This window comes from Perissodus microlepis, chromosome 23 (genome assembly GCF_051167445.1).
Source record: "Perissodus microlepis isolate ML-2025 ecotype Zambia chromosome 23, ASM5116744v1, whole genome shotgun sequence".
Classification (NCBI taxonomy): Eukaryota; Metazoa; Chordata; class Actinopteri; order Cichliformes; family Cichlidae; genus Perissodus; species Perissodus microlepis.
In genome coordinates, this window is record NC_140482.1 from 17484624 (window position 1) to 17512187 (window position 27564).

Below are 27564 nucleotides of genomic sequence, written 5' to 3' on the forward strand. Positions count from 1 at the left end.
TTGAAATGCACACAAAAAAAGCAAGTTAAATAGATATATCTTTATTAGATTTAATTGCATCAGTTGTAAGATATATTTGGATACACGATGCTACAGCTAAAACAAACAAAATGTACAACATGATGAGGTAAATGCATCCTGTACAGAAACTGCCCTCCCTGAGCATGCCTTTAACACAACAAGCTCTAGTCCATGCAGTTACATTCACTTATTCGTCGTCTGTGCTTGTTGCTGTCCTGCAACTAAGCCATTACGAAATTGTAACATTCTACAGCAACATCCACAGAAACAAAAGCAACTAGCCCGAAAGTCACGTTGCACAACTAAGGCCCAGTCCTACCCGAGTCGTCAGCCTTATGTTCAGCAGGGTAGCAGTCAAGTGTGGCAGCACTCATCCAGCCCAATGACTGGTCGAATAGTGGCAGTCATCAAGCTCAATAACTGCCACTGGTCAAGAAGCTAATTCAAAGGGTGGGGGTCGTCATTAGAAGGGTAGCAGTCATCAAGCTCGATTGTAGGGTATCGTCCTCGAGCTTGATGATTGCTACTCTTTGATACCTAAAAGAAACTAAAATGGTAGACTATAACCAAAGAACAACTGTAATTGGGCCTTTTACACTGAGACAATAATGTATATAAAAATATGTTAAACCGGCACCATAAAGGAAAGCAGCACAAACGTCTAATGTACCACTAAAGGGTCAAGAGGCCTCGTTAAATTACAGTCTTGACGTTAAAAAAGAAAGTTACAAAGTCACAAGTCAATGTAGAGAAATGTGTTCATTTCTAAAGCTGGAGTGCTGTTTTGATGATTTCAGTTTTCTAAAGGGAAAAACTTATCCAGCTTATCCACTGAGATTTTAATTACTTTGGCCTGAGGGGAAAAACCTTTATTCTGCCTTCGAATCTGTTTTTAAAGACTCTGACTGGCCAATCAGAAACTTTACAGATTGAGTGCAGACTATTAAAACGATCCAGACACTGAAATTGTGTGGGGAGAAAAAATTTAAATCAGCTTTAAACCAGGCTCATAGTCCTAGGAGCAACTGATTGGCTGGTCAGTGTTCCTCAAGAGCTACAGCAGCGCAATTTAATTGTATGAGATCCCTCTTTGCAAAACGACAAAAAAAGAAAAAAAATCTTTTTGAAGCCCAGAGCATGTTTTCTAAAAACCAAATCAAAGGGTTTCTTTTTATTGATTGTCACCTGTAATCAAACAAAAGTGTAAACACAAAAATTATAAAATCTGGAAGACAAGACACATGCAAAGACAGTTGTGTGGAAGCATGTTTCTGCTGCCCAGCTCCAGCAACAACCTTCAACATCATCGAGGTTAGAAACTTAAAGGCCCTGCTTTGATACAAATCACATCCATAAAAGTAAGCATGAAGCTACATCCTGCAGGCAGTTAGCTTAGGTTAAAATGGTGAAACAGCCATTTTTATTTTAAGTTCTGTTTCCAGAAATAAATATTCCACTGCTTTCCTCCATTGATGTTTCAGAAAAGAGTTTTAAGCCTTGAACCAACCAGCAACAAGATAAATCGTGACGATAAACGGATTTTATTTGATCTACTAAATAAATAAAGGAAAAAAGCTAAGGTACGGGGTCTGGGACTCATTCACCCATTCACTGTGTCTAAGTGCTTTGAACCTAGCATTCTCCCTCATGGATGCACTGGGGGCCACTCAGTGTTCTGTTTCTTGCCCAAAGACACTTTAACATGAACACAAGACAAGCCGGGAGTTGAACCACTGACCTTCCAAATAGTAGATAATCCACTGCTGTGTACATAATGACTTTTAACAGTGAAAGAACTACTCATCCAATAATACAATCAAATCCCAGATTCCATAGCAACCGACTTCCAGCCTTCTAGAATTTAGTGTTTGTAGTTTGTATTGTGCGTGTGTGGTCAAGTGTAGCCAAGTTATCGATGTGGCATGGTGCTATGTTCCTGACTGCAACTCGTCCATTCTGATGTTTGTGGGTTTACACATTTCCAAGGTCAATGTCATTCAACAGCAACTTGTAAAGCACTTTGAGGGCCCCGAAAAGCGCTATATAAATGCAATCCATTATTATTATTATTATTATTATTAACTTCCACCAATCAGAGATGCCGCTGTTTCAGTTAAGGATTGCGGGAAGAGTAGTTCTTCTCCGTTATATTATAAATAATACATTAATGTTTTATGTCACATGCCATCATTTTACAGTTTAGTAGCTTGTAGTGAGTCTGTTTTTGGTGGGTACAATTTTTTGGTCCATAGTTAAAATACTTCTAAAAAATATGGATGATATTTTCAATTCAGGATCTGTAAATAAGTTGTAGATGTTTTCCAAAATATGCAGGTAGCATGCATGTTAGTGCAACCCAGCTAACAGCAGAAATCATCTTCAGGCATTGATGTAAATGAGCTGGGGCGTAATTTGCTGATTATGCGTGTTAAATTTTTTGCAATGAGTTGTAGTTAACGCACTTAGTGATTACACTGTCCATAAAGAGCACGGAGCAATTATCAACCTAATGGTTGCCATTTAGGCTACGGAGTGGGATGAGGCGTTTATCCATAGTAAACTGTTGTCTTCGGTGTGACTGCCATTTTGGAGGGATGCTGCTGTAGCGTCAGCCACATAGGCCTAGAGACCAGTCAGCAACCATCTGGCAACCACTGGATCACAAGGGAAAAATGTGTATTTCCACCAACCTAATGACAAGTGGCTGTTTGCAAAGAGGTATATAGGGTACAGGACCAAAGACCTGTGTGATTGCCATTCCCTGGTCTTTATGCTAACCTAAGCTAACCGTCTGTTGGCTGTAGCTTCATATTGATCAGATACACTTGAGTGGTGTCACTTCTCTCATCATGACGACTGAGAAAAAAAGGAAAAAAAGCAAGTTGTTTCCTAAAACGTTAAACAATACTTATCTAAAAACTGACACGTTTGCCTTCTCCTGTAAAGCTGCACAAACCTAAAACTTAAGCTTCATTTTCATTTCTAATACAGAAGCAGATTCAGGACCTCACTTATAAACTTCGAGCTTTTAATCTGTTGCATAATAACGACAATCTACCATCAGAAGATCCAGAAAACTAAACTTATAACAGCGAATGTGTTATAAACGAGGCCTCTGAGATCTACATTCAGCAAATTAAATATGTCTCATCAGTATTTACACAATGTTTGGATGGTGCTTCTCAGAGCGATGACAGTCTGTCGTGAAGGCCTCCCATTGGTGCTCCAAGAGGAGGGGCGTTGCTTGTGGATCCAGGTGGGGTGGTGAGCATGCATTGAGTTGTTTATGGTCGTCTGCAACAAGAGGCAAATCTCTGAGACTGTCTTACATCCAGTTTATGTGTAAGTGATATATTTGTTAACCGCCCCCTGCTGGTAGCCATGTGTAAGACAAGCAAAGGAAATTATATTTCGTAAAATGGAAAACAGATTTTTGCACTCACAGGATTATGTTGCTGTTGTGGGTTCAGTTGTTATGAATATCAACGCCTCCGGCTCTGATGGAGCTGCAGATCGGGGAGGACAGTGGATGATGTCCGGGCCGGATAGGCTTTGCTGAAAACACAAAAAAGGGAACATCTTGATCCATTGCCTGATTTAACTTTCTCCCAGGGATCCATATTCAGGTCTGTTTTTTTATCCAGTGTTTTATTTTTTGTTTGTTTGTTTCAAGTTTAAACCAGCTCAGATATTTTAATTTTTCTGGTTGAAATATCAACTGGAAAAGCTACTCTCAGAGGGATTGAATCCCTGGCTGCCCTTCCCTGAGTATAGTTCTCCCGGAAGTCACTTCCTGTTAAAATGGAGTTCTTCCCCACCTCAGTCACCAAATGTTGCTCACAGGGTATCATCTGTACTATGAAACAGGTTTAACATTGCAGTTTGACTTGGGCTGACTACAATCCCTCTCAGACAAATTGGAAAATTTTTGCAAATATTTGAGTCAGATTGTGCTGATAAGCATCTATTTGCAATAGTGTTCTCAACACAAATGGCTGTAATCTGTGTTTTAAAAGCATAGCAACAAAAGCATCAGTGTCCAGGCCACAGAAACAATCCTGCCAATGAGCATGTTTTCAGCAAAACCAATTTAAATTGCTACTCTTTAGCGTAAAGATGGTTATTTAAACATATAGCAGTTATCTAGAAACACTATCACTCATTCGGAAATGTATTTGTGTCCAGGTTCAGCTACGGTGCTGATGGCAGGTTTCACCCCTGTGTGAACCGGTCTTCTTTGTCCGACAGCTGTCACATGAGCACATCTATCTCAGTGAAATAATAAATGGAAGTAAAACCTCACCGATCTGTGCAGAGTATCCCCTCCTGGCCATGTTCTTGGCCCGCACAGCCTCTTTGATGCGGTCCACCTCCTGCTGGTAGCGCTTGCGGTCCCTCATGGCGTTCTCCTTGGCCTCCTTCAAGGCGTTCTCCAGCGCTTTGACTCGCTCGGCCGTGGCTCGCAGACGCTTCTCCAGCTTGGGCAGTTCGCAGCGAAGGTCTGCGTTGTCCCGGACCAGCTGAGAGTGGCGGCATGAAGTTACTGAGCATTATTTTATCGCACTGTATCTCACAGCGCTCAGCATTTCTGTTTTATAATAATTTTACTGATTCAGCCTCTGTATAGCAACCGTACCTGTTTGTGGACCTTAGTCAGCTGCTCCAAATTGTTCTCCAAGAATGAGATTTTCTGTTTCTGTGCAATGTTGCTGAGTCCCTCCTCACAGTCAAGCTCTGCACTCTTATAATAGAGGAAAATTACACCAAACTACATTAAACGACCAGTCGTATGTGTCAACAGTAAAAAGATCTACCTTCTTAACCCGTGCAGTGAGGTCCTGGACGAAGAGTTTGCGCAGGTTGTGCAGAGTTTGCAGCTCTTTGGCCTGAGTGAACAAGAAGGGAGTGAAAGCTGGAAGTTAGACCCACATAATAGTTCCGGGATTTACATTTTGCCAGAGGGTTCTTCCTTTTTAAAGTGAGTTCTTCCTCCCCACTGTCGCCAAGTATTTGCTCATAGGGAATCATCAGACTGTTGGTTTTTTCCTTTTAATTCAGTTCAGTTGAATTCATTTGTATGTAAATACTGTTAAATTAAATTGAACTGAATTAAAGATGTCATCAGGTTTATTCTACCATCGGCCAAACCTAGGGTGAAACCTGAAAAAGCCATGGTCATGTGAAGTGGGTGTTTTGAACGGCACTTCAGATCAGTGCTTCGTAAGCTCAACACAGCGTTGAAACATCAGTATCCAGCTTCCCATCCCTACTCAGGGTATTCAATTAAATTCTGTTCCATTTATACAGCATCAAATCACAGCCGTTTGAGGCTCGATCACTGAAACTCCCCTTTTTATGTAAATGTAAGAAAAAGAAGTGCACTTTTAAGAAATCTGTCCGCACGACTCTTTGGGATGAAGTTGTGAACAGCTGGCTCAATGAGATGCACTATACTAACAACATTTCTTTAATCCTCTGACTTGCCTCCATTCTCATTAAATATATTACAAAGCACTGTTTTTGAGTAAGCCTGCATTGGTGCAGACTTCCAGCAGTTTCTTTGCTTTGCTATGTGACTAAACAGACATCTAAGGTTAGAACAGCTGTGACTTCAAAGGTGAGAGTGGTTATGGGGCCATCACTGAGTCTCACCACAGTCTCCTCCAGACCCTTCAGGTCCTCTCGGGCCTGCTCCCTTTGTTCATTCAGCAGCCTGTACAGAAAACAGAGCAATAATCAAACCATGTGACACTTTTATTGTCTCAAATTAACTCTAAGATGCTTGTGTTCACCTACACGAGCCTCTCCAGCTTTGCATTCTTCTCCTGCTCCTCCGCCTGCAGTTTGTAGTAATCCGACATGAGTCGCTCCTGCTCCAGTAACAGCCCCTGATTTAGACTGAGAGGGAGAAACTGTTTTAATAAATACGCTCTCTAGTTTCAGAAAATGTGGTTTGGAATCGAAGCATGTTTAGTTGGAGGCTCTAAAGTTGCAGGTTGAGGCCTTGAAAGTCACTTTCTAGTCATGTTAACTCTTCTTTTGAAGCAGAAGCCGACTTTGAGCCCAGATCTTTGATCGCTTTCAGGCAGCAGCTCCTTGCTCGCACTTGTTCTCTGAGCTGCTTCTTCTCCTCAGTAGTCCCCTTTTGAAGACAACCTGAGTGGAAATCCCTACTCTGAGGGCTGAGGGGAATATTAAAATGGGTATATGTGTGTATCTGCTCGTGGCCTGAGCTCGTCTGAAAAGATCAGGATTTGTGTAGAACGGTTTCAAATCTAAAACCTGAGCACATCTGTGGGTTTCCCTGTGATATCTCTCCCCTAATCTCCCATCGTCTCCCCCCTGCTGTGCTGTTACATCCTCAGAGTTGGTTTGTGTGCGTCAGTGTGTGCGTTTCCTGATGTTTTCTCACTCTCTGAGCTCGTCCAGCATCCTCTGTTTGTCTTCGATCTCATCCCGCAGGCGGCTGAGCTGCTTCTGATGAGCCTCCCTGTGGTTCTCCAGCTGCTCCTCCAGCGTTTTCTGAAGACATAAAAACACATTAGAGCTGAGGTTGGCAACATTATTCCCTCAGAGGACACTGAACAGAAACATGGCGCACTAAAATAACCCTACGATAATCCCAAATCCATGATCCAAAATACAAGAGCTTCCTGTTAGAAGCTGCTCGTTTTTCTGGGTCAGTCTGGAGTACTTAAATACTGGATAAACCTATGACATGGACTGTGTTAGACTGTATTAGGTCTAACACTTTAAATCAGGCTACTTGGAAGGGTCTCAGCTACTAGTTAGCTAGTTAACTGGATCTACTGCCTTCAATCTGACCTGGAACATGAACAAATATGAACAAATGTCTTGAATCAACCCTCATGTCTTTACGCTTTACTTCCAAGCCGCCAGATTTTCTTTTTTTTCAATTGTTTTTGAGCAATAGTTCTCAGGCTTTCTGAAGCTCTTTCAAAGGTTTTATTTGGACATTGGCTGCTTTTTCACTCATTTGCAGTCCAGTGCTTGTACCTGATCATCTTTAGAAGCATTTTTCCAGCTGCATTTCAGCCAGTGGTGGTGGAGACCTTGTTAAAATTATCAACTATGAAAACAGAGAAGTACCATCAGATTTTGATACACCATGCAAAATTATCTGGAAAGCATATGATTGTCAACAGCTTCATTTTTCAGCGTGACAATGATCTCAAACACATTGTTAATGCAGTAAAAACACACAGTGGAGCACTATCAGTCATGGATTGATCTCCCCAGAGCCCTGACCTCAACATTATTGAAGCAGTGTGGGATCATGTTAACAGAGAACAGAACAAAAGACAGAAACATCCAAAGAAAAGCTTTGAATGTCCTTCAAGAAGCCTGGAGAACTATTCCTGAAGACAACTTAAAGAAACAACAAGAAAGCTGCGTAAGAGAGTTCAGACTGTGCTGAACTGTGTTAGGTTCCAGATTTTAATATTTTGTAAAAATCAAAATCAATTTTGTGCTGTATTTTTTTACCTTGATGTCATCGTCTCCGCCCGCTCTGCCGATGTCCTCCTTCTCCTTTTCCTCGTGCATTTTCTCTAAAGACAGAATAATTGTGCTGTGTCAGAAACTGCAGGCAAAGACCAAATTTACTCACAAAGCTAAACTCTCAAACTTCAAACTGTGAGATATTTTACTGAAAGACAATTTAAATCAAGTCTGATGAAACAGACAAAAGACTTCCCACCGGGGGTCAAACCATAGACTCACAGACTCAAACACAACCAAAGACAAACCCTCACCTTCATAGCGTAGTTACTCAGCCCACCCTTTTTGTGAAATTCATCTTAATCGTAAAAAAAACAAACCTCTGATGTGCAAGACTATATCACATCCATCGCCTGGATATGTCATAAGGTGACTGTCTTCTTCCACAAAAGCAAAAACCAAAGGTGGGCATCAAGAAAGTGTAATGATTCTTGGAACGCATGAACACAGTGCACACACAATACACATGTGAAATTTGACTAATGTGGATGCAGGGGTTAAAGACGGCCTCAAAGGTTCAGAATGGCAGTTTAATGCACATTACTGGCAATTATTTCTTATGTGCTGCAGACTGACTGCATGGACACATTTGCTCAGTAATAATAAAATAATAAAATCCCACGGCCCACTTATACCTTCATGTGATGCGTTCATGGTGCAGATGCAAATAAAGTCGTAGTTGTGATACTTCAGTGTCTAGCTAGTGATAGAGCAGCAGACAATAATAATCATTATCATCATTATTATTATTATTATTATTGAGTAATTATTTTCACCACACAGCACTGATGCACCTGATCATAAGGTCCCCCCGCCTGCCAGATCCCACTTTAGCCCCTGTGGTGATTCTCAGACATAATATACTGGCCACTCGTGCTCAGAGCACCCTGCATGTTGTAAGATACAGTGTCGTCAAGTCCTAATCTATGTGATATTCCAGTGATGGATAAAGTTCAGTGAGACTTCAAATTAAAGACCTTCCAGTGCTTTCTTTGTGTGTAACTGAGGTATAAAGAAAACCTAAAAAACACACTGATTAAATAATGGTTATTGAATGAGTAACAACTAAAAGGTTAAAGTGGTGTCTCATACATTAGAAACATCTTTTTCTTTGTTGTTTTGAGCTTTTCTTTTTTTGGGGGTGGGATGACATGTCAGCTGTGCTCATACTGCCTAACTGTATAAATGAGTCTGGTTTTTAAGAGTCTGTGGAGGTTTCTAGGACCGACCTTGAGCGTGCAGTTTGGCGAGCTCTTCGGTGAGAGCGTCCTGACTCTCCTCCAGCTGCCTTTTCTTCTGCTCCATGTTCTGCATGTAGTCGGTCAGAGACTTTATCTTGGCCTGATGCTGCAGGGACAGCAACACGTGACTGACACTCTACCAAACTCCAGGAGAACTCTGTTAGCGTGACGACGTCAGGTGACGCTTACCTGGGAGATGAGCAGCTGACAGGACGCCAGCTCCTTCTCGTTCGCCTGAATCTTGCGGTGGGCGTCGGCCTGGGCGCTCTCCAGCTGCTTGCTGCGGTTGACTAAAGACTTGACCTCGGACTTCATCTTGCTGATGTAGAGGCGAGCAACGGTAAACTCCTCCTCCAGCGCCGAGCCGTTCCCCTTCATCTCTGAGCACTGAGAGGAAAGGAGGACGGGCCGGGTTAAAGGGTCATGTGTCTGTTTCGGGTAAGGTTGGTAAGGTTCTTGTCATGTGGACGTGGGTGCTCACCGCAGCCATCTTGACATCGCTGGTGCCGATGATGGCGCCGATGTCACTGAGGTCTCTCAGCAGAAGGTTGAGGACCTCGGCAGCACGCTTTCTCTGCAGGCCGTTTAGCTCCTGCAGCTGACTCACCTCCCTCTCAAGCACCGACAGCAGCGCCTGAGGATGCCGCCGCAAAGACAGCCTGTCAGCATGCCTCTGCATCGCTGCACTTCATGTGTAATCTAGTAGTATTCAGGAAAGTCACGACCCACCGTCTTGTGCTGCAGCTTCTCGGTCAGCTGCGCGTTGGCTTGGTTTCGCTCCTCCACCTCTTGGCTCTTCTGGTCGTAGTTAACTGCCAGCTCCTCCAGGGCCTGAAGCACCTCCTTCACCTCCTCCTTGGCTAGCTCGTTCTCCGTCTGCAGCCGGCACAGCTCCTCCTGGATCTTGTCATAGTCGCGTCGTGTTGACGCCAGCAGCTGCACAGATTAAAAAAAAAAACACGTGTCAGAGGAAATACGCAGGCATGCTCTATCATTACTATTAACCTGAGCTGGGAGACAAACCTCTTCTTGATCCATCATCTGCTCCTTGAGTTTCTCCGCCAGCTGACTGTGTTGGTTAATTTCGTCATCCTGTCAGCGGCAATAAAATATACAGAGTTTCAGGAATTGTTTAAATAACGAGGGCAGTATGTGTACATGTAATCCCTGTGAGCCCAAAGCTCAGGCTTCAGACTGATTGAACACTCTTGGCTCTGTGGTTCATCATATAGGTATATATCAACCCTATGTCACATATATGGTGAACCACCTGCCATTCAAATCTATTTTTATGAGGGGCAGCCAATCAGAAGAAAGGGGGAGGAGCTAGAACACTTTGTTCCAGACAGAAGATGAATAAAACCCATCCTGAGATAGCTGTATGTGACATGTTTACAATAAACCAGCTTTAGCCTCGTCCTGTTGCTCACTTTGTCATCCAGCTGTTTGTACAGGTTCCTTACGTCCTCCTCGTACTTCCTCCTCTCGTCACCGGAGACGGAGACACCTCCTCCGGCTGGCAGCAGGTTGTCGATGATGGGAGTGTTGTCGTACGGCTCGCCGCTCCTCTGATCTTTAGAGCTCTGCTGCTCCTCCTCAGGAACGTTCTCCCCTGTGATAGGAACTCACTTGTTAGATATTCTACTCATGCATCCATTATATACACACATGTTAGTGTGACGACGTTTTAAACACTCTGATCGTGCCATATGTTGTGGTATGGTGTCACATCGAGTAGCACCATAGTTGTTACATCATGCCTCAGTGCGTCGCATCATATAATCTTAATTTTGTGGAAGAATTTTTAAATCACGATAAAAGTATAAATACTGTAATAAGTGCAATAACTAAGCCTCAGTTTACGCATTTTGAAGTAACAAACCAGATGTTGATGCTCAAGCAGGCTTCATAAATGAAGTGGGAAGAAGGGTTCACCTCTCTGAAAAGAACACAGCAGCATAGCTGAGGGTCTGCAAAGATGCATCTGAACAAACCACAAATTCTTTTGGACGTTGGAGACTAAAGTGGAGATGTTTTACTGTAATACACAAAACCAAATTAATCATCTGCAACGTGCGTGTAGGGTAGTAAATCCTGGCAGCAGTCCTTTAACATAAAAGGAACAATTGTTGCCTTGCAGTCAAGATAACACCAGGATACTGTAGTTTATCAAAGTAAATTAGATAAGTTATTATCAGATAATTAAAATAAACCTGATGTATTTCCTTAAACATCAGGTTTGGGGGCTGGCTACGTTTGTAAGCCAGCACACAACTTACTATTATTATTACTATTTTTACAATTCTGATGATTTTCCTTCAGGAGAAAACTGCATCAGTTATACTGCACTGAGTGAAATCATGCTGACTTCACCAGTGTTTGTGTGATTATTGATTTTCTAACTGTGGGTTTGGTGATAAAAGCCAGCAGCTAATGAGGAGATGGAGCCGAGGACAGACTGAAGGAGGCGGAGAGTTGCTTCCTTTTAAACGGCAGGGCAGGAAGCCAGCGGCTGACTCAAACCACAAACACTGTATCAACATGATGTGTGTGTATGTGTGTGTGAGAGCGCTGCATTTACATGTCAGGAGCTTTGGCTGCTGCAGCTGAGCTGATTTGATGCTAAGGAGGGGGAGTGTTATCAGCATCCACAGGGGAATTAAACATAAAAAAGCAACAATGGCCACAGAAATAAAGGGGGAGGAGGGGGTGAAGGCAGGGAGGCATTAAAGTAAAGAAAGGACTGAGAGGAGGAGGAGGAGTGGTTACTATGCAACAGAAATGGGGGGAAAAAGGGCGAGGATGCTGTGAAGGAGACCCTGCAGTCTCAGCAGAGAGGGAGGAAGTGTGGTGGGGAAACACACACAGGCAGCGTGGCGTCCTTCATGGTGGGGTTATGCAGAATCTACAACATTCGGGCAGGACAAGGCGTGAGCCGATCAGACCTCACACATTATCACAGCGGCAGATTAATCTGAGCAGTAATTACATGTGATTTCCAGACGTCACAGACTGAGCATGTGCACACACAGCTACCTAAAAGAGCCTGTGAGGTTAATGAAACTCGAGTCTCTCAGGCCGCCGCCCACTTTTTTTTTATTTCTGCTTGTTGGCATGCATGGAGAAAAAAACATTTTCTGTGTGTGTGTGTCACAGAGAGCATCTGACTCTCAAAGGTCAAAGGTCAAAGTCTCCTAAAAACAAAGTAGCAGCTACTAGTACACACCACTACTGCACTATTTAATCATCAGCAATTCATTTTAATCTCTGATAGCTTTAATAGGGGTTTTTCCTTCTCACTGTCACCAAATGCTTACTCACAGGGTGGGTGTCGTCTGACTGCTGAGGTTTTCTCTGTATTATTTTAGGGTCTTTATCTTACAGAATATAAAGTACCTTAAGGGAACTGTTGTTGTGATTTGGCGCTGTATAAATAAAACTCATTTTAAATGAACGTTCCAACGGTTTTAGAAAAAAGAGAAGGCGAGTTTTACTGGAATATTCGGCGTATCACTGTATAGCAAAGCATTCACAAAGTCTGAACACAGAAAAATCAGCAACTCCTAGATTTTACTATGTGCATTTCACAGTTTGAGCTACAGCGGAAATTTAAATGGTTCATGTAAGATGAGAATTATTTTGTAATTTTACAGCCAAATATGACAAAATAAGTCCAGACAGTCTGTAAGATACTCGGGTGATAAAGTGTCAAAGCTTTTCAACTTTTTGAAGCTGATGATGCTCCAGATTGGAGAGCAACAGCTCCTACAGACCAATCCAATCTCAGGAAAATAGTGTCACCACTCCTCAGGTCCTTCAGACCTCGGTGCACAGAGAAATAAGCAGACGAGCAGTGAACGAGTAGCCACGCTCTGCTAGGTATTCACATGTTAAGATGTAAGGAAAGGAGGCTGCCGATGATGTTCCACTTTGATTGCTTTCTGTGTTGTGAGTCATTACAAAACATCCATCCATTTTCCTCCATTTATCCAGAGTCAGGTCGCAGATTGCGCAGGTCTTTCCTCATCAACACCAGATGAAATATTTAATAACTCCAGTGACTTCTGGGTCTATCGAGGGTCTCTTCCCAGGTGGTACGTCTCCACCAGTTGGATGGGGTGCTCTGATATCCCCTTATTGTGGTTGTTTCTCATGTTGAGACGTCTCAAATAGAACGTGTTGAGCACTTTTTTCCTGCCTGGTGTAAGTTCAGCCTTTAATTTTAAAGTCTGCCCAAAGTCCTTACAGGTCTGGGTAAACCAATCTATCAGGCTTTGGAGGTCCCACTGTGATACGAAATCATGGCACCTAAAGGATAGTTCAGGAGCGTAGGGAAGGAGATGCCGAACAGCGTCAGCACGAGAATGTAACCTTGCTGGATCTCTAACACTAAGGAGGCAAGGCAGAGGAGCTTCTTCTTCTGTTCTCCGTACCTCCTCTGGAGTTCTTGAAGGGTCGACGTGCCCAGAAGAACTCCAAAGAGAGGCGTCGAGGAGGCCACCAAACTACCTCTGGGGAGTCCAGCTTGTACCCACAACCCTGTTCTTTTAGTCACTACCCAGAGCTCATGGCCATCGGTGAGGGCTGGACCGTGGATCACTCGCCTGCTAAATCAAAAACTCTCTCTTGGCTCTGTCTTCACCACGACTGTCCATCCCACCCTTCGTCCACCTTCCCATCACACGTTCACAAAGCAGTTGCTGTAAAACTAGGGCCTCTTTATTAGCTTCCCTGGTAAACATCTCAGACTGAGGTCTGTTAATCAGGACATCTGATGCGTAATAAGTCCCACCAAGCAGCAACTGTGCAACAGAAGGTGGGTTCCCTTTGAAATATCATTTATTTAAAGGTATAGAAATGAGTGCACAGGAAGCAGAAAGGCAGCACGTTAACTATTCATAACTTACTGTGGAGCTGTACGATACAACAACGATGTATGTTTGTCACAAAAACCCAACATCCCACTGCGTAACCACCGATCAACACTCAGGAGCTCACAGCAGCTGTTTCCTTTAATCAGCCCTTGCAGGCCGCTTTAATCTCACCGTTTCTCCAGCGGTTGAGTTCAGCCTCCAGCCTCTGGATGATGCTCTTCAGGTTCTTGTTCTTCTCCTTCTCCTTCTCGTATTTCTTCTTCCACTCCTCGGCCGTCAGCTCCAGGTTCACAGACACTGTGTTCTTGATGGTCTTCGCTCTGAGCGGACACAGACAGTAAGCATTAGTCTTTTAATTAATCTCATCGTGCCTGATTGTTAGACTTCTTCTCTGGACTCTATTGACAGTTTGTTCCAGCTCATTGAGTTAATATAGTAATCAAATCAAAATACTGAGCTGAACTTTAAGTGTGGTTCATCTTACAGTAATGGACAGGGGTTAGATTGGGATTAAGTTTTAGGCATCAAATTCCACCTTTATGTTCCACATTCATGTAACATCTATTAAAGTGTGTTTGATTCAGCAGGTTAAATCAAAGAAAACTAATAATCTGGTGACTTATTTGTGATTATTCCTGCTGCACAGCTACACAGGATCTCAGTCTTCCCCTGCCCACCAAATGTCAAGTTAACCCCTGATTACAATGATTAAAAGCAACATTTTCAGGTTTATTTTCCACTACTTAGTTTCTACTTCTTTAAAAATCATCTGCTGAAAACAAGAGCTTACAAAAAAAAACCCACACATGCAGGAATTTGATCATCTGACCATGCAAGTTTGCAACATTCAGCATGATCAGATGAAAGTAGTCGGAGCATCTAAGAGTTTACGCCTTTCTTCCCTTTTCCCTGCAGGTAAGCATGTTTTTGCTGTCTTAGTGGAAATAAAGCAACACATTTTACAGCTGTTTCTGAGTGTGTTTTCTACCTTTCCACCTAATACAGTCACTTCCACATGCTACATGTGTGAGTCTGCTTTCTCCCAGAGGACCTCCGCCCCTCTCGATCTTTCCTCTCACGATGGAAATCTCCTAATTAATTGAATTTCCTCTTAGCCGAGGGCAGATGGTTGCACAGTAATCAGCCTCTGTGACACTGCTCAGTCTGAACTCACTGATCAAGGCTCAGTGGATTTCAGCTTGATTTTTAAAATAAATGATTACATCGCCGCTGTTGAGGATCTTTACAGACGCGTCACTTTTATGAAACTGTAACATCTAAAGAAGTGAAGCAGATGAATGAAATGTGCTTCAGAATGAAGTGTGAGGAAAAAAACTGTGTAGAAAATAGAAAATGTTCATTATTCTCAGTTTTACATGACGTGAAAACAAGAAGGCGGCAGTGTCGGAGTCTATAAATAAGAATAAACCCAGATGCACAGCGGGAATCTCAGAGCCATCTGTTTGCTAGTTTGCACCAAATGAGTCACCGTGTACCTTTGCAGATGGACTGGATACACTGATACTCTCCCACAAACACAAACAGCAACCCTGTGTTTGATTCAAAACTGACTTTAGCTTTTTCTTTTGTAATTGTTAAGTTTAAGTTAAGTAAGTTTTTCGTTTGCAGAAGTGCAAAAAATTCGTCTTGTAGCCATTTGAGGATCCAGTTTCCTGCTTCATAACAGCTGTATGTGAGGAAATGTTTATATAACCTGAGTCAGACTTTCTTGTCATTTTTAAGGTGGTCTCGAGCAACAGTTCTCCAGGCTTTCTGAACGACTTTGGCTGCTTTTTTAACTAATTTTCAGGCTACATCCACATGTACCCGGGTATTTTTGAAAACGCAGATTTTTCTATGCGTTTGCACCTTTCGTCCACACGTAAACGGTGTTTTTGGTCACTGAAAACTGAGATTTTTTTAAACTCCTGCCAGGGTGGAGATTTTCGAAAACTCAGTTTTTGCATTTAGGTGTGGACAAGGAAAACGGAGAAAACGCAGCGTCAAAGGTGTGCGCCTTTTTTGACGTCACACTGTGCACCACATTATTGTTTCGGTGAAATGAATTTCTACAATGGCGGACTTAGACAAAATACTGTTACTGTTAATTATACTCTCTGTAGTGTTTACATGATTACATATACACACACAGTTTTGTCCCTCCACACATAGGACTCAGTTCTGCTTCTATGCGCCATCTTTGTTTACTCTTTCCCACCCAGGCTTCTAGACTTCTGATTGGTCAACATTTCTACACAGTTAGAAATATATCGCCACCTGTTGCTTTGGCACGTTCCTAGCAGCGTTTTCCTTCGTTTTTGCGTTTACGTGTGGACGGGATTTTTTTTTTTTAAACGAAAACGGAAAATCTCCGTTTTCAAAAATACCCGTGTACGTGTGGACGTAGCCTCAGTCTAATCATAATTTGCTCCAATTTCTTTGGTTGAATCTGTGAAAAATACCAAAGATAACACAGTCTGACAGATATAAACTAGTATTTTTGGACCAACAAGGTGATTCCCAGAGAGCTATTAGCTAAAAACTTGACATATATGAGCAGTGTGTGCAGTGTGGCCTTAAAAAATTTGAGGAAACTGGACAAAAGAAGAAGTGGGACAAAAAGTATCTGAAAGTATGTGGCGGATGTGGTTCCACTGCATAGGAGTAGTGGTGCAGTGGGTTCGGGGAGCAGTACCAGGGAAGGGGCAGGGTAGTTGGAGGTCTCTGATGAACATAGCTATGAAGGAGGAAACCACTTTTGTATCTTTTTTTGTGTTTCTCTTCCTCTGTTAAAAATATGAGGTGGTTGTGGTTACTTCAGATGAAACTGTATATGGTGGTACGTAAAATCTTAGCTGTTTAAAGGATGAAAGACTCCTTTTTAAAATTTATGTATTAATTATGGAAAAAATGGAAAAAAGAAAGTAAAAAACATTGCCCTGTTTTGGCACTGAGTACATTAGACAGAAGAGCTTGCAGATACCTCTGTCCAAACATGAGCGTGGACTTGGTCTCGGCCTCGTTGTAGATGGACGGTGAGCAGCAGATGATGATGGTGGTGCGACAGTTCCCTCCCAAAGAGTCCTGCAGGATCCGAGTCATCTTACTGTCTCTGTACGGCACGTGGGTTTTCTGAAGAAAAGAAAATACAGCTGTGCTGAGGTTTTCTAATATTTCATACTTCTTCACTTACATAAGAAACAGAACTGGGATGGACTTACGGTGCCCTCAGCCAGAGCTGAGATGACGTTTCCCAGCGCTGAGAGAGATTTGTTGATGTTCTTTGCTTCGTCCAGCACCGCCCCCTCAGCTCCCGTCTTGCTCACCTGACCAAACAGCGATCGAGCAGGTTATCCATCAGCTTTACAGCTCAGGAAAGTCTCGAAGCAAACCCTAACAACACGTTTCTGATCTCGCTTGGACCAACCTTCTCGCTGCCAGCCAGGTCGACCAGGTAGAGCTTCCCAGACAGCTTCTTCTCCGTCTCTACGTTTTCCTGCTTTATGTTGATGAGGAAGATGCTGTGGCTGCGAGAGCTGTGCTCGTTCATGTCTACAAAATTAAGCAAAAAATCATTACAACCGCAGAAAAGAAACCAGAAAAGGCTTTTTATCTTCTTTTAAGATTTCAGGTGAAATTAAAACATTTAAATCTAGATATTGAGGTGTTTCTGCCTCCTTAAGAAGTTTCAGGAGTTGTGCTAAAATCCTGACTTTTAGGGCTTTGCCGCTGACTTGATGGATATTAAGAGGTTAAAGGACCTTTTGTGTTTATTCTGGGACTCCATACAAATAGTTTTGAACAATTCCCAGCTTCTAACGAAGCAGATTGGCTGCCCCTCGCCTAACTTCCATAAACACAGAACCTGTTGACTTTAAGCGCCACCTCCTCCCACCACCTCAATTCGAAATGACTAATGATAGAAGATGAGTCAGCCTGCAGGGATGAGCAGAGCGAACGTGTCCATCAACACAAAGGAAGAAGGTCATCATCGACTTCAGGGAGAAACTGCCCCTACCCTCCTCAATATTAAAGGTGACTGTATGGCGAAGGTTTCCTCTTTCAAATTATGGGGCCTTATATCACTGTGGACCTCTCCTGGTCAGAAGACACAGTTACAGTGCTGAGGAAGGCCCAACAGTGACTCCACCTCCTGTAGAGTTTCTCGGGAGGAACAAACTGGAGGTGAAGCAGCTGCTGATGCTGTACAGCTCCACCACAGAGAGTCTGTGTGGATAGACCAGCTGCTCTACAGTGTGAACCAAAATCTGGGGAATGTCTCAGCAACTTGTCGAATCTATGACGATTCACGACAGCTCTGAAGGCAACAGAAGGTCCCAACATGATACAGGCAAGGTGTATCTAATAAAGTGGTCAGTGAGTGTAGAAATGAATACCAGGAAACCTTTTAAAAATGTGCCGCTTTTGAAGCAGACACATAAAAATACGTACTGGTCACTGCTACATGCCGATTGGATTTGCCCTCATCGATGACGTCCATCACCTCCTCTGGACTGGACACAAAACGCTCAGTGCAGCCCTGAAAAGGAGAATCATGACCTGCAGCAGCCAGTGTGGTAATGAGCATCGATTACAGGATAAAGAAAAGGCCGAAAAATCGCAGTTTTAAGGTTTTTAGGTGTAGTAAACCTGCACAGACGACTAAAACGGTAACTGAATCATTCGTTCATCTAAAATTAAACATTCGCTGAGTTGAAGCTCCAGCTCAGGCACACGGGGAGATTAAATATATAAACCTCTTCACTTCTTAACAAATGAAAAGCTAAACCTGCAGGATCCTCATGCAGGAAACACATGACTGTGTCACAGCTCTCGCTCAGCTCACCAACCTTCACATAGGGCACTCTGTTCTTGTCTTCGTGGACGGAGAGGTTCGTCTTTGACACTTCAGACAGAAAAAAGATCATCCAAATCACATCACGGTGCTTTTAAAAGTCACAGTTTAAGAAAAACAGACTGCTGAGTGCTTCAGATAAACAGCCTCTCTTACCGTCCAGCAGGTCTCGGATCTTGTCCAAGTAGATTTCAAAATAAGAGACCTGCATAGAGAAACGCATCTGTCTCACAAATCTAAAAACTGTTAATTCATTGCCCTGAACATGAATTCATCTTCCTCAGTTTGTCAGATTTAAGGTCTTTACTGCACCGTAAACTCAATCATTTACCTTTTATTTCACATAAAACATTTTTGGGTTGTGTGTGTGCTTTTCCTTTCACAGACTTTGTTAACAAACATCTCAGAGACGGCCACAGGCTGCAGGTCTCCAGTGCAGGGGCTCACACCTGACATTTAGTTCATTTTTCAGGAGGTAAACTGTGAATGACTCCTGTTCTCACCTTGATGTGGAACTCGAGGTTCTCGTCCATCGAGTAGATGTGATCGAAGATGTCGCGGGCGATGCGAGGGATGATTCCCATCAGCTGCGGGTCATGCAGTTTGCCCTGAACACAACAACAGTCATGTGTTATACTACAGCGATGCAGTTTTTGCAGTCTTTTTCTCCCTTTGATCATTTTGTGTGTAACGTGGCTCTTTAATGCTGCCATATGTTGGGGGTGGTAAATACATTAGAGGGTTTCCTAGGCAACTGGAGCCTGGAACGTCCGCTGGTGACCAACAAATAGTGACTATTTTCTCGTTCTCGTTTCTCTTTCCTCTTACCTCCCCAAACAGCTCCAGCATGTTGCCGTGTTTCTTCCTGTTATAAACGGGGGGTTATTTTTACCCACAGTCCCCAACTGCTTGCTCACAGAGGATGTTGCGATATAAAGCATGTTGAGTTGACTGTTGTCATGACCTTGTGCTATATGATTTAAACTGATTTTCATTGTTATTAGCTGAACAGGCGCGTTGCAAAGAAAGTGCATCCTCTGTCAGTTCTAAGGTTCCACGTAGCAGGACAGTTTACATTTTACTCTAGAATATTTTGGTATCGAGACGAATTCATGGTCGACTCAATGGCTGCAAGGTGCCCAGGTCCTGTGGCTGCAAAGCCCAATTTTAAAGCCTTTTTAAATGAAGAAATTTAAAAAAGAACATCTGGGTTCAGAAGTGGACTTAAAAGTTTGACTTAAAGAGGGTGAAGCAGAGATCAGATCAGAGAATTAAAACCAGGCTTGAGGATTAGACTCCGAGCTGAAGTTACACTGGTGACATGTCGAAATGACGAAGAGCTCCTCTGACCATTTTCTACTAATAATCATTCAATTTCACTCCTTTAAAACACACGCTGAGTTGGACGTGATGATTAAAGGCTTTTCCAAGATGCTAACCTTACCAGCTTTTGATTCCTTGAATCCTACCCCTCGCACGAGCCTGAGTGGGTTTCCTGTTGTCAGTAAGCCTGTTACACAACGCCCGCTGTGCTCTAATCCGCCAACTGTTTGAAAGTTCCAAATAAAAGTCACCGCACGTCTTTACACAAAGGGCTTTAGAGGGTATTTGCTGTCACTTTGATAGTCTTTAGTCACCTTTATGTAAAAAAGCTGTAACTTCAAAGGAATGAAACCCCTCTGCAGCTGACATCTGGTCACTAGGGTTTAAGAGCACACATGATCTAATGAGCGTCTCACCTCCATGGTGTGGGTCTTCCCGGAGGACGTCTGCCCGTAGGCGAAGATGGTCCCATTGTAGCCGCCCAGCACATCTGGAGTAACACAAAGACACAAGGGTGCAACAACATCAGCATGTCTGAACCCTGTGAACAAATCTACGACACAGTCCAGCCCGCTTCGCCGGTAAATGAGCACTAAACCTTCACAGTTATAAACACTAGCGCATCCATCTACTGATGCTACCTGCAGAGATTTTTCAGAGGTTATACTAGAAACCAGTAACTGTACGCTGGGTTGAAGGACATTTCAACTCCTAAAATGCATCTAGAGGAGAGAGGAGGCTGGAGGAGAAGGACGCACAGGTGTGTCCTGTGCAGAAGTGCTTTTACCTTCAGTGTATAGGAGGTGTGGCGTGATCAGGATGGACAGGATTAGAAATGATCAGGGGGACAGCTCGGGGTTTGGAGACAAAGTTAGAGAGGTAAGTGAAGGTTTGAGCATGTGCAGAAGAGGGACAACCCATATGATAGACGAAGGATGTTAAAGATGGAGCTGCCAGGCAGGAATGGAAGAAGAAAATTCATGGATTCGTGGCATACAGCTGGAACATATAAACCCTGGTGCGAGGAGACATTTTTAAATAGCTGGCCTATGAATACAACTCTAACATATTACATGTACATATGCATACAATATCTAATAGTAATGATGTAGTTTTACTGCCTAAAAATTAATGTCAGCCCCCCAAAACTCCAGCATCAGCCCTGCTGCTCTGGGAAACACTCATTTCCATGGCTCCATTATGTAAAGCAACAATGAAAAAGGATGAAGAGCAGATTAAGTCTGTGTGCAGATGTTCGATAGATGACGGTTACATAAAGAGCTATGCTTCCTCAGTTTAAAGTTTCTTACCTTTCACTATCTGCTTGGCACACTGGTCGTACACTTGCTCCTGCGTCGTGTTGGGAGGCAGCACGCGGTCGAACACGTACGGTTTGCCCTGATTCACAATGACAAAGACAAAAACACACAGCGACAGGCTTCAGAGTCATCGCAGCACCGAACACAGCTGTTCCCAGTCGCCCGTGATATTTAAAACATGATTCACGAAACTGTATCAATAATGCAGATATACTGTTAGAAATAACCAGATAAGGGGGATTGGCACAAAGATTCAAACACTCTGGGAAAAGGATGCAAACATGGATACAAAGACCGCCTACTTGTTTTGCTTTATTTTGAATTCTTTGTGAATGTACACCCACCAGGCACTTCATTAGGTACACTCGTTTAACTGCTCGTTAGCTCAAATATTTAAGAGTCTCTGATGAGTCTCAATTTCTGCTGCAGCATTCAGATGGTAGGGTGACAATCTGAAAGCATGGATCCAACCTGCCATTGTATCAGCGCTTCACACCGCTGATGGTGGCGTAATGGTGTGGGCGGATATTTTCTTGGCACACTTTTGCACGATGTTTCCAACAACATGTTGAATCTGTGCCATGAAGAATTAAAGCAGCTCTTAAGGAAAAACGAGGAAGGTGTACCTAATAAAGTGTCTGTTGAGTGAATGAGTTTGGGCTTCATTGTCGTTCCTGGTGTCGTTGGATTTCTGGGTTCCTGTGTCCTATGCTTTCTTTACCGTAACCTTTATTTCCTGCATCACGTCTTTGAATCGAGTGGTGATTTTTCACTTTTGGATGTCGTGTTTCTGTCAATAAGCTTCCACAGTGTTTCCCCAGCTGTTCCTCCCTGAGTCTTCCTCTCATTTATATACTTATACTTTATATATATATATATAAGTATATATCCATCCGCTACCGCTTATCCTTTTCAGGGTCGCGGGTGGTGCTGGAGCCAATCCCAGCTGTCATAGGGCGAGAGGCGGGGTATATCCGGGACAGGTCGCCAGTCTGTCGCAGGGCTAACACACCAGGACAGACAACCATTCACACTCAGTGACAATTTGGATTATCCAATTAACCTATCCCCACAAACTGCATGTCTTTGGACGGTGGGAGGAAGCCGCGCAGACACGGGGAGAACATGCAAACTCCACACAGAAAGACCCCGGCCTGATGGTGGAATTGAACTCAGGACCTTCTTGCTGTGCGGCAACAGTGCTAACCACCGTGCCACCGTGCTGCCCTATATATATAAGTATATACTCCAATCAAAATGCTGATGGAGTTATTTCTATACCTGCTGCAAAGGACAAAGAAACTGAACTTCTCCAGTTTATGGAAAAAAAAGATGGTACTTGTAGCCGCCTCATTAGAGGATGTTTCTGTGGACATGCGTGATTGGTTGCTTTGGATTTTGGATTCAGAGCTTTAACCTATTAGTTTTCATCCTCTCTCTCTTTATCGGTGCAGCTCGAAAATGGGTGAAGCTGGGCCAGAAATCTCTACCATTTCTTCAAAATGCTCCAGTAACTGCCATCCATCATTCATCCAGCTCCTGACTCCTGCTCTAAGGGGAAAAGCCTCATTCCCGCTGCAAAAACGCCACCCTCAGCACTTGGAGGCAGCGGCAGCAGCACTCCGAGCCCCCAAAATACAGCAGAGAAACCCCTGACACAGACAGTATCCGGGTGTGTTTGTCGGTAATGTGCTTCTGCTCTGCTGATTGATGGCACGAGGCGGCGGTGCACAAGTTTGTCCTGACGGAGGAGAAAGTGTTGCTGGGCGATTAAAGCAACTGCACGGATAACGGAGGGCTGCTGATGGAGGTGACACATCTTCGTCTTCAGTCACCCTCTCTCTGCAGCAGATTTTACAGAAAAATTCACCTTTTTTAAGATGGTAGGGTCACAGAGAAAGCACAAATCTAATGTAATCTTATGTAAAAAGAAAAACTATCCATTTATGTACAAATAAATAAGAATTTCCCATGAGGTACAGGCTCATTAAGAATAAAAAGAACATGTTTTCAGAGGTCCTGTACAAAATAAACACGGGCGTTTCTGAAGTGTCAGAGCATCAGGTGATTGAGGTCGGATCCTTTTAATAAGAGATCTGAACTGTTCAAAAATATTGAGGGAACACTTGATCATCACAGCATGACTCGCAGTCAGTTAAACTCCAGGGAACCAGTGTGGGTCCATTTCAGCAGTGACAGCAGGTGCAATGGAGAGACTGATTCACCCCAGGTTGCACAGGTTGTCCAGCTCCTCCACCGAAGAGTTTTTGAACCAGTCTCCAGAGTGTGGAGGTCAGACGGACAGTGCTGAAGAAGCAGGGGGAGCGCTGCCAGAGCCCTACGAAATGACCCCCACCTTGCTCCTCGACTACATGTTTCAACCACAAACTGTCGGAAACAGACTCTGTGAGGGTAGCGCGAGGCCCTGACATCCTGTAGTGGGACGTGTGCTCACAGCCCAGCGTCGTGCAGCTCCAATGAACGAGCAGGTCCACCTGTGAGACCTTTAGAAATGAGAGCAGACTCATACTGAGCACGTGCGACAGACGTGGAGATGCCTGCAACACCATGCAGCAGGACCGGTTTGGCAGTGGGTCAGTGACCTTCATCACCTGCATGAGGTTAGGTTGTGACACTAATTCACCCTGCCACTAATGAAGTAATTGTTTTGTAATTAAATGGAATTTCAGTGTATTTTATTTATAATTATTATGCAATTACATTTACCTACAAATACTTAAAGGTGATAATTATTCTGTAATTACCGTGTTATTCTCTGGCAATTTAACAGAAATGCCAACAATATTTTCCCACCTTATATCATAAGTATGCTGTACTTTTTGAGGGGCAGGCCATATCATGCATATTATACTATATATTATATTACACAGTACTTACATTCACTTAAAAGTACTTACATTTACAAATTACTCATGCAGTACTTAAATAGACTCAAAAGCACTTAAAAATGACTGATGCGATAATTACATTTACTTAAAAGTACCAAAAATTACTTACGAAGCATTTAAAAGAACTTAACATTACTCACATAGTACTAAATTTACTTAGTTTTTCCTGTAAAAACCTGATTTGATACACATGTATTCTAATGTGCCTACCTTTAAATATTGGTCTGTAAATAAAATTATACTATAATTTCTAATAACATACAGAATCACACACTTAGCAGCAGGCTGTATTATAAAGTGGCTTTTGAAGGAGGCAGTGTCTATGCTGGCTTACGTCTGGCTATATATACAGTATAGGCCTATCAACACGTAGGACCAGTAGACTCCCAGCTGTCACTGGTCTTTTAAATACCTCACTATGTATTTACTTTTGTGTGATTTCTGCTGACTGTATAACAAATAAAAATATCCTTGACTGTCTGCAGAGGAGGGCCATAAAGTCCCCCACATGCACCCACATCAGGCCTAATACTGGTGCAGTAGGCCTAGGATTCCTACTGATGGGTGTAGGCACTTCCCACAGAGCTGAATCCAACTGAGAACCACTGAGATGTTACACATGAGTGCATCAGACAGTTTTGATCAGTTATAATAACATAAGTAACATCATACAGGTGTAAAGAGGCAGTCTTTATATTAAGTAAATATTTCCAAGCTGCTGTAATGCTCCTCTGTACCACCAAAGACTTACTGCGTATTTGGCATTAGGTAGAGGTGGATGGATCGATCCATATATCGACAGTATCGATACCAACGCTAGTATTGGCGCCAGATCGATACTAGCGCAATAGGATGCTCCTCTGTTGCTTCTATCTTCTAAGTTCAGTATGAAGCCTACTGATTCATATTAAATTATTTATACGTATTTTTTGTGAAAACAAAACAAAACAAAAAACCTCAAATATGCGCTATGAAAAATGTCTTAACCTTTTTTATTTCTATATTATTTATAGCCCATAGTACATATAGTACAAAATGTTTAAGTTAAAACAGTATCGGTATTAGTATCGGTAATACTGGCCCTGTATTGATTTGGTATCGATCACAACGAAATTTGCAGTATGGCTCAGCACTCGTGTCTGGTCTGCAGGTGTCTTTTCCTTTAAATCACTGGGCGCGCACACATACGCGCGCACACATACACAGGTAAACAGCATTGAGGTGACAGCAGTGAGTGTGCAGACTTGCCGTTATGACCACGGTGTCGTCCTCTTTGAACTTGGGGATGTATTTGTCTCCTCGGGTAATTTCGGCCTCGTTCAGGGGCCTGAAGCGGCACATCACTCTCACCCCGCACTCCGCCGCGTCTGCCATGGCTTCTGCTGCTCCTCCTGCCAATGTTTACACCGCCCCCTCTGTCCGGTGGTGCCCAAAGGGAGGTTTAGGGACCTCCAGTGGGGCCTGGTCGGTTTAGTCTGCTTCCCTGTGTAGCTAGTCGAGAATTTTCCTGTTCTAAAGAAGGAGTGTCACATCTGTGTTCAGAGGAATTCAGCAGTAGGAAAGTTCCTCCAGCTTTTTAGCCGATGCGCAGGGCGTCCTTCATCTGAGCCTCCTCCGCTGCGCCATGGCCAAAGCGGACAAACCGCAGCGCTGCGTCTCGGATTGGAGCTCGGACTGCGGTGGAGCTTACAGGCTTTCTCGCCCCGCGGCTGTGGCATCAACAGCCGCGCGGAGACGTGGCGTTTTTACTAGGTTGTCAACGGCGGAGGAGGACTGAGCGGGGAGCTGTCCGCTCTGCAGAGACACCGAGTCCGGGGAGGGTGTGCGCGCACACAGCCGCATCGTCCTTTATCGGTGATCGGGGCGCGCGCTCGCACGATTCCGCGGCGCGTGCCTTCACCTCACATCAGCACCACCATCACTGAGTTAGTCACATGCACGAGCACTCAACCTGCTCTAATTTTCTATGAATCTTCATATTTCTTCATATTTAAATCAACAGTTTATTGTATTTCACTTGAGTTTTTAAAATATACAGTACAAATAAGTGTTAAATCCTATATTTTAGGCAAATTAGAATATTTAATAACTTTTATTTTTGTTATCTATCTGCATCTTTGGAAATGTAAACATTTTAGCTGCAAATAACACTGGCTAATCATTAGCTTAAGTTACTGTTTAGATATAGAAAGGAGGGTCTTACGCTAACTGTATACATATTAATCCTTTATAAGCTAATATAGATGTAGAATAAAGGTAAACCAACAATTTGGTCCTCTAAAAATAACTTATTTTAAAAAATAGTAATTTCTTTCCCAACTGGCCGGTGTCGGTTCAACAAGCATCTAAAGTAATCCCAGTTTAGCTAACATTAGCCTTACACAGATGATAAAAATCAGACTTGAGAAAGCAACCTTTCCTACCTAGCTAGATAATCATTACCTCAACTTTACACTTTTAATAAATATATGTTGAAACTTTATAAGCTAACATGAATATAGAATAAAAGGTAATCAACTTTTTTTTCTTGAACTGTAAAAATATGTTTTATATATATATATATATATATATATATATATATATATTAAAGATTTTTTCCAATTAACTAGTAAATAATTTGACAAATGTACAAGCTAGTCATAGGTAAAGCTTCACAATAGCTTTAAATAGGCTTCACACAGGTTCAAATTTAAGCAAGCAACCATATCTGACTAAATAGCTATTGCTAATCATTACTTAAAGAATAATTGTATATCTTAAAATAAATACTTTAATCCTTTCTATGTTAATATAGCTATAGAATAAAGTAGGGGAATCAAACATAAGGTCCGGGGGTCTGAATCAGCCTGGCAGACCCCAAACATGGCTTTGGAAAATGTTGAGGAGGAAATAGATTTTCTTTTTACTTTTAACAGTATTTTCTCAAGTTTAAGCGCTTTTGCTCCATTCACGCTGCACCAAAATAAGTAATAGAAACACAATTAAATTACATTAAAGTCCCTGTTTTGTTGTGAAATAACAAAATTTGAACAGTGTCCAAGTTGGTAAAAGCTAATATTTACTTCCTTCTTAAGAACTGCTCTGAAGCTTTTGATTATATTTAAACTTTATGTAGTATTCCCCACGTGAAAAATGTGACTAAATGTTCTGTGACTACTTTGAAAAACATAAGCATTTAATCCACATTTAATAAAAAAGGAGGTCTAGGGCTGCTGAGTAGGTCTAGTAGCTGGATGTTTTTCAAGCAAAAGGGCTTTTTGTGTGTGGATTCAGGTAAATTTGGGGGCAATTTGAAGAGTGACAAACAGCAGATATTTAAAGAGTAATATTTAATATTAATGTTAAAAACCCTGCATATAAGTGTGCTTTCCTGCTTTTCCACTAGAGGCCAGTGTACAACAAGCTTTAAACTAGACTCGTGGTTTTACTCCAAACTTTCTCAATAAGTTCCTCTTAGAAATATTTAATAACAAACCTGGGGGGGAAAAAGCACCCGGCCTC

General features: G+C 42.7%; 1 protein-coding gene across 2 annotated transcripts; it reads right to left on the reverse strand.

Annotated features, from left to right (window-relative positions):
* Window positions 1-25: 25 nt before the first annotated feature.
* LOC146361190 (kinesin heavy chain-like) lies at window positions 26-25930 on the reverse strand. Of its 2 annotated transcripts, none has more exons than XM_084921039.1 (26): window positions 25312-25930; window positions 21146-21233; window positions 20252-20325; window positions 19016-19120; window positions 18669-18717; window positions 18508-18563; window positions 18110-18197; window positions 17085-17209; window positions 16879-16983; window positions 16641-16789; window positions 13829-13977; window positions 10247-10395; window positions 9807-9875; window positions 9513-9719; window positions 9265-9417; window positions 8973-9170; window positions 8772-8889; window positions 7528-7592; window positions 6434-6543; window positions 5818-5919; window positions 5674-5734; window positions 4836-4907; window positions 4658-4762; window positions 4325-4541; window positions 3465-3576; window positions 26-3315 (listed from the first exon to the last, which is right to left on the reverse strand). In XM_084921039.1, the coding sequence occupies exons 1-25, from the start codon at window positions 25435-25437 to the stop codon at window positions 3488-3490; spliced, it is 2829 nt and encodes a 942-aa protein (XP_084777165.1). In that variant the 5' UTR covers window positions 25438-25930; the 3' UTR covers window positions 26-3315; window positions 3465-3487. The 2 variants fall into 2 exon arrangements, with proteins under 2 accessions (XP_084777165.1, XP_084777164.1); XM_084921038.1 differs by having other exon boundaries at window positions 10214-10395.
* Between the last annotated feature and the right edge of the window lie 1634 nt (window positions 25931-27564).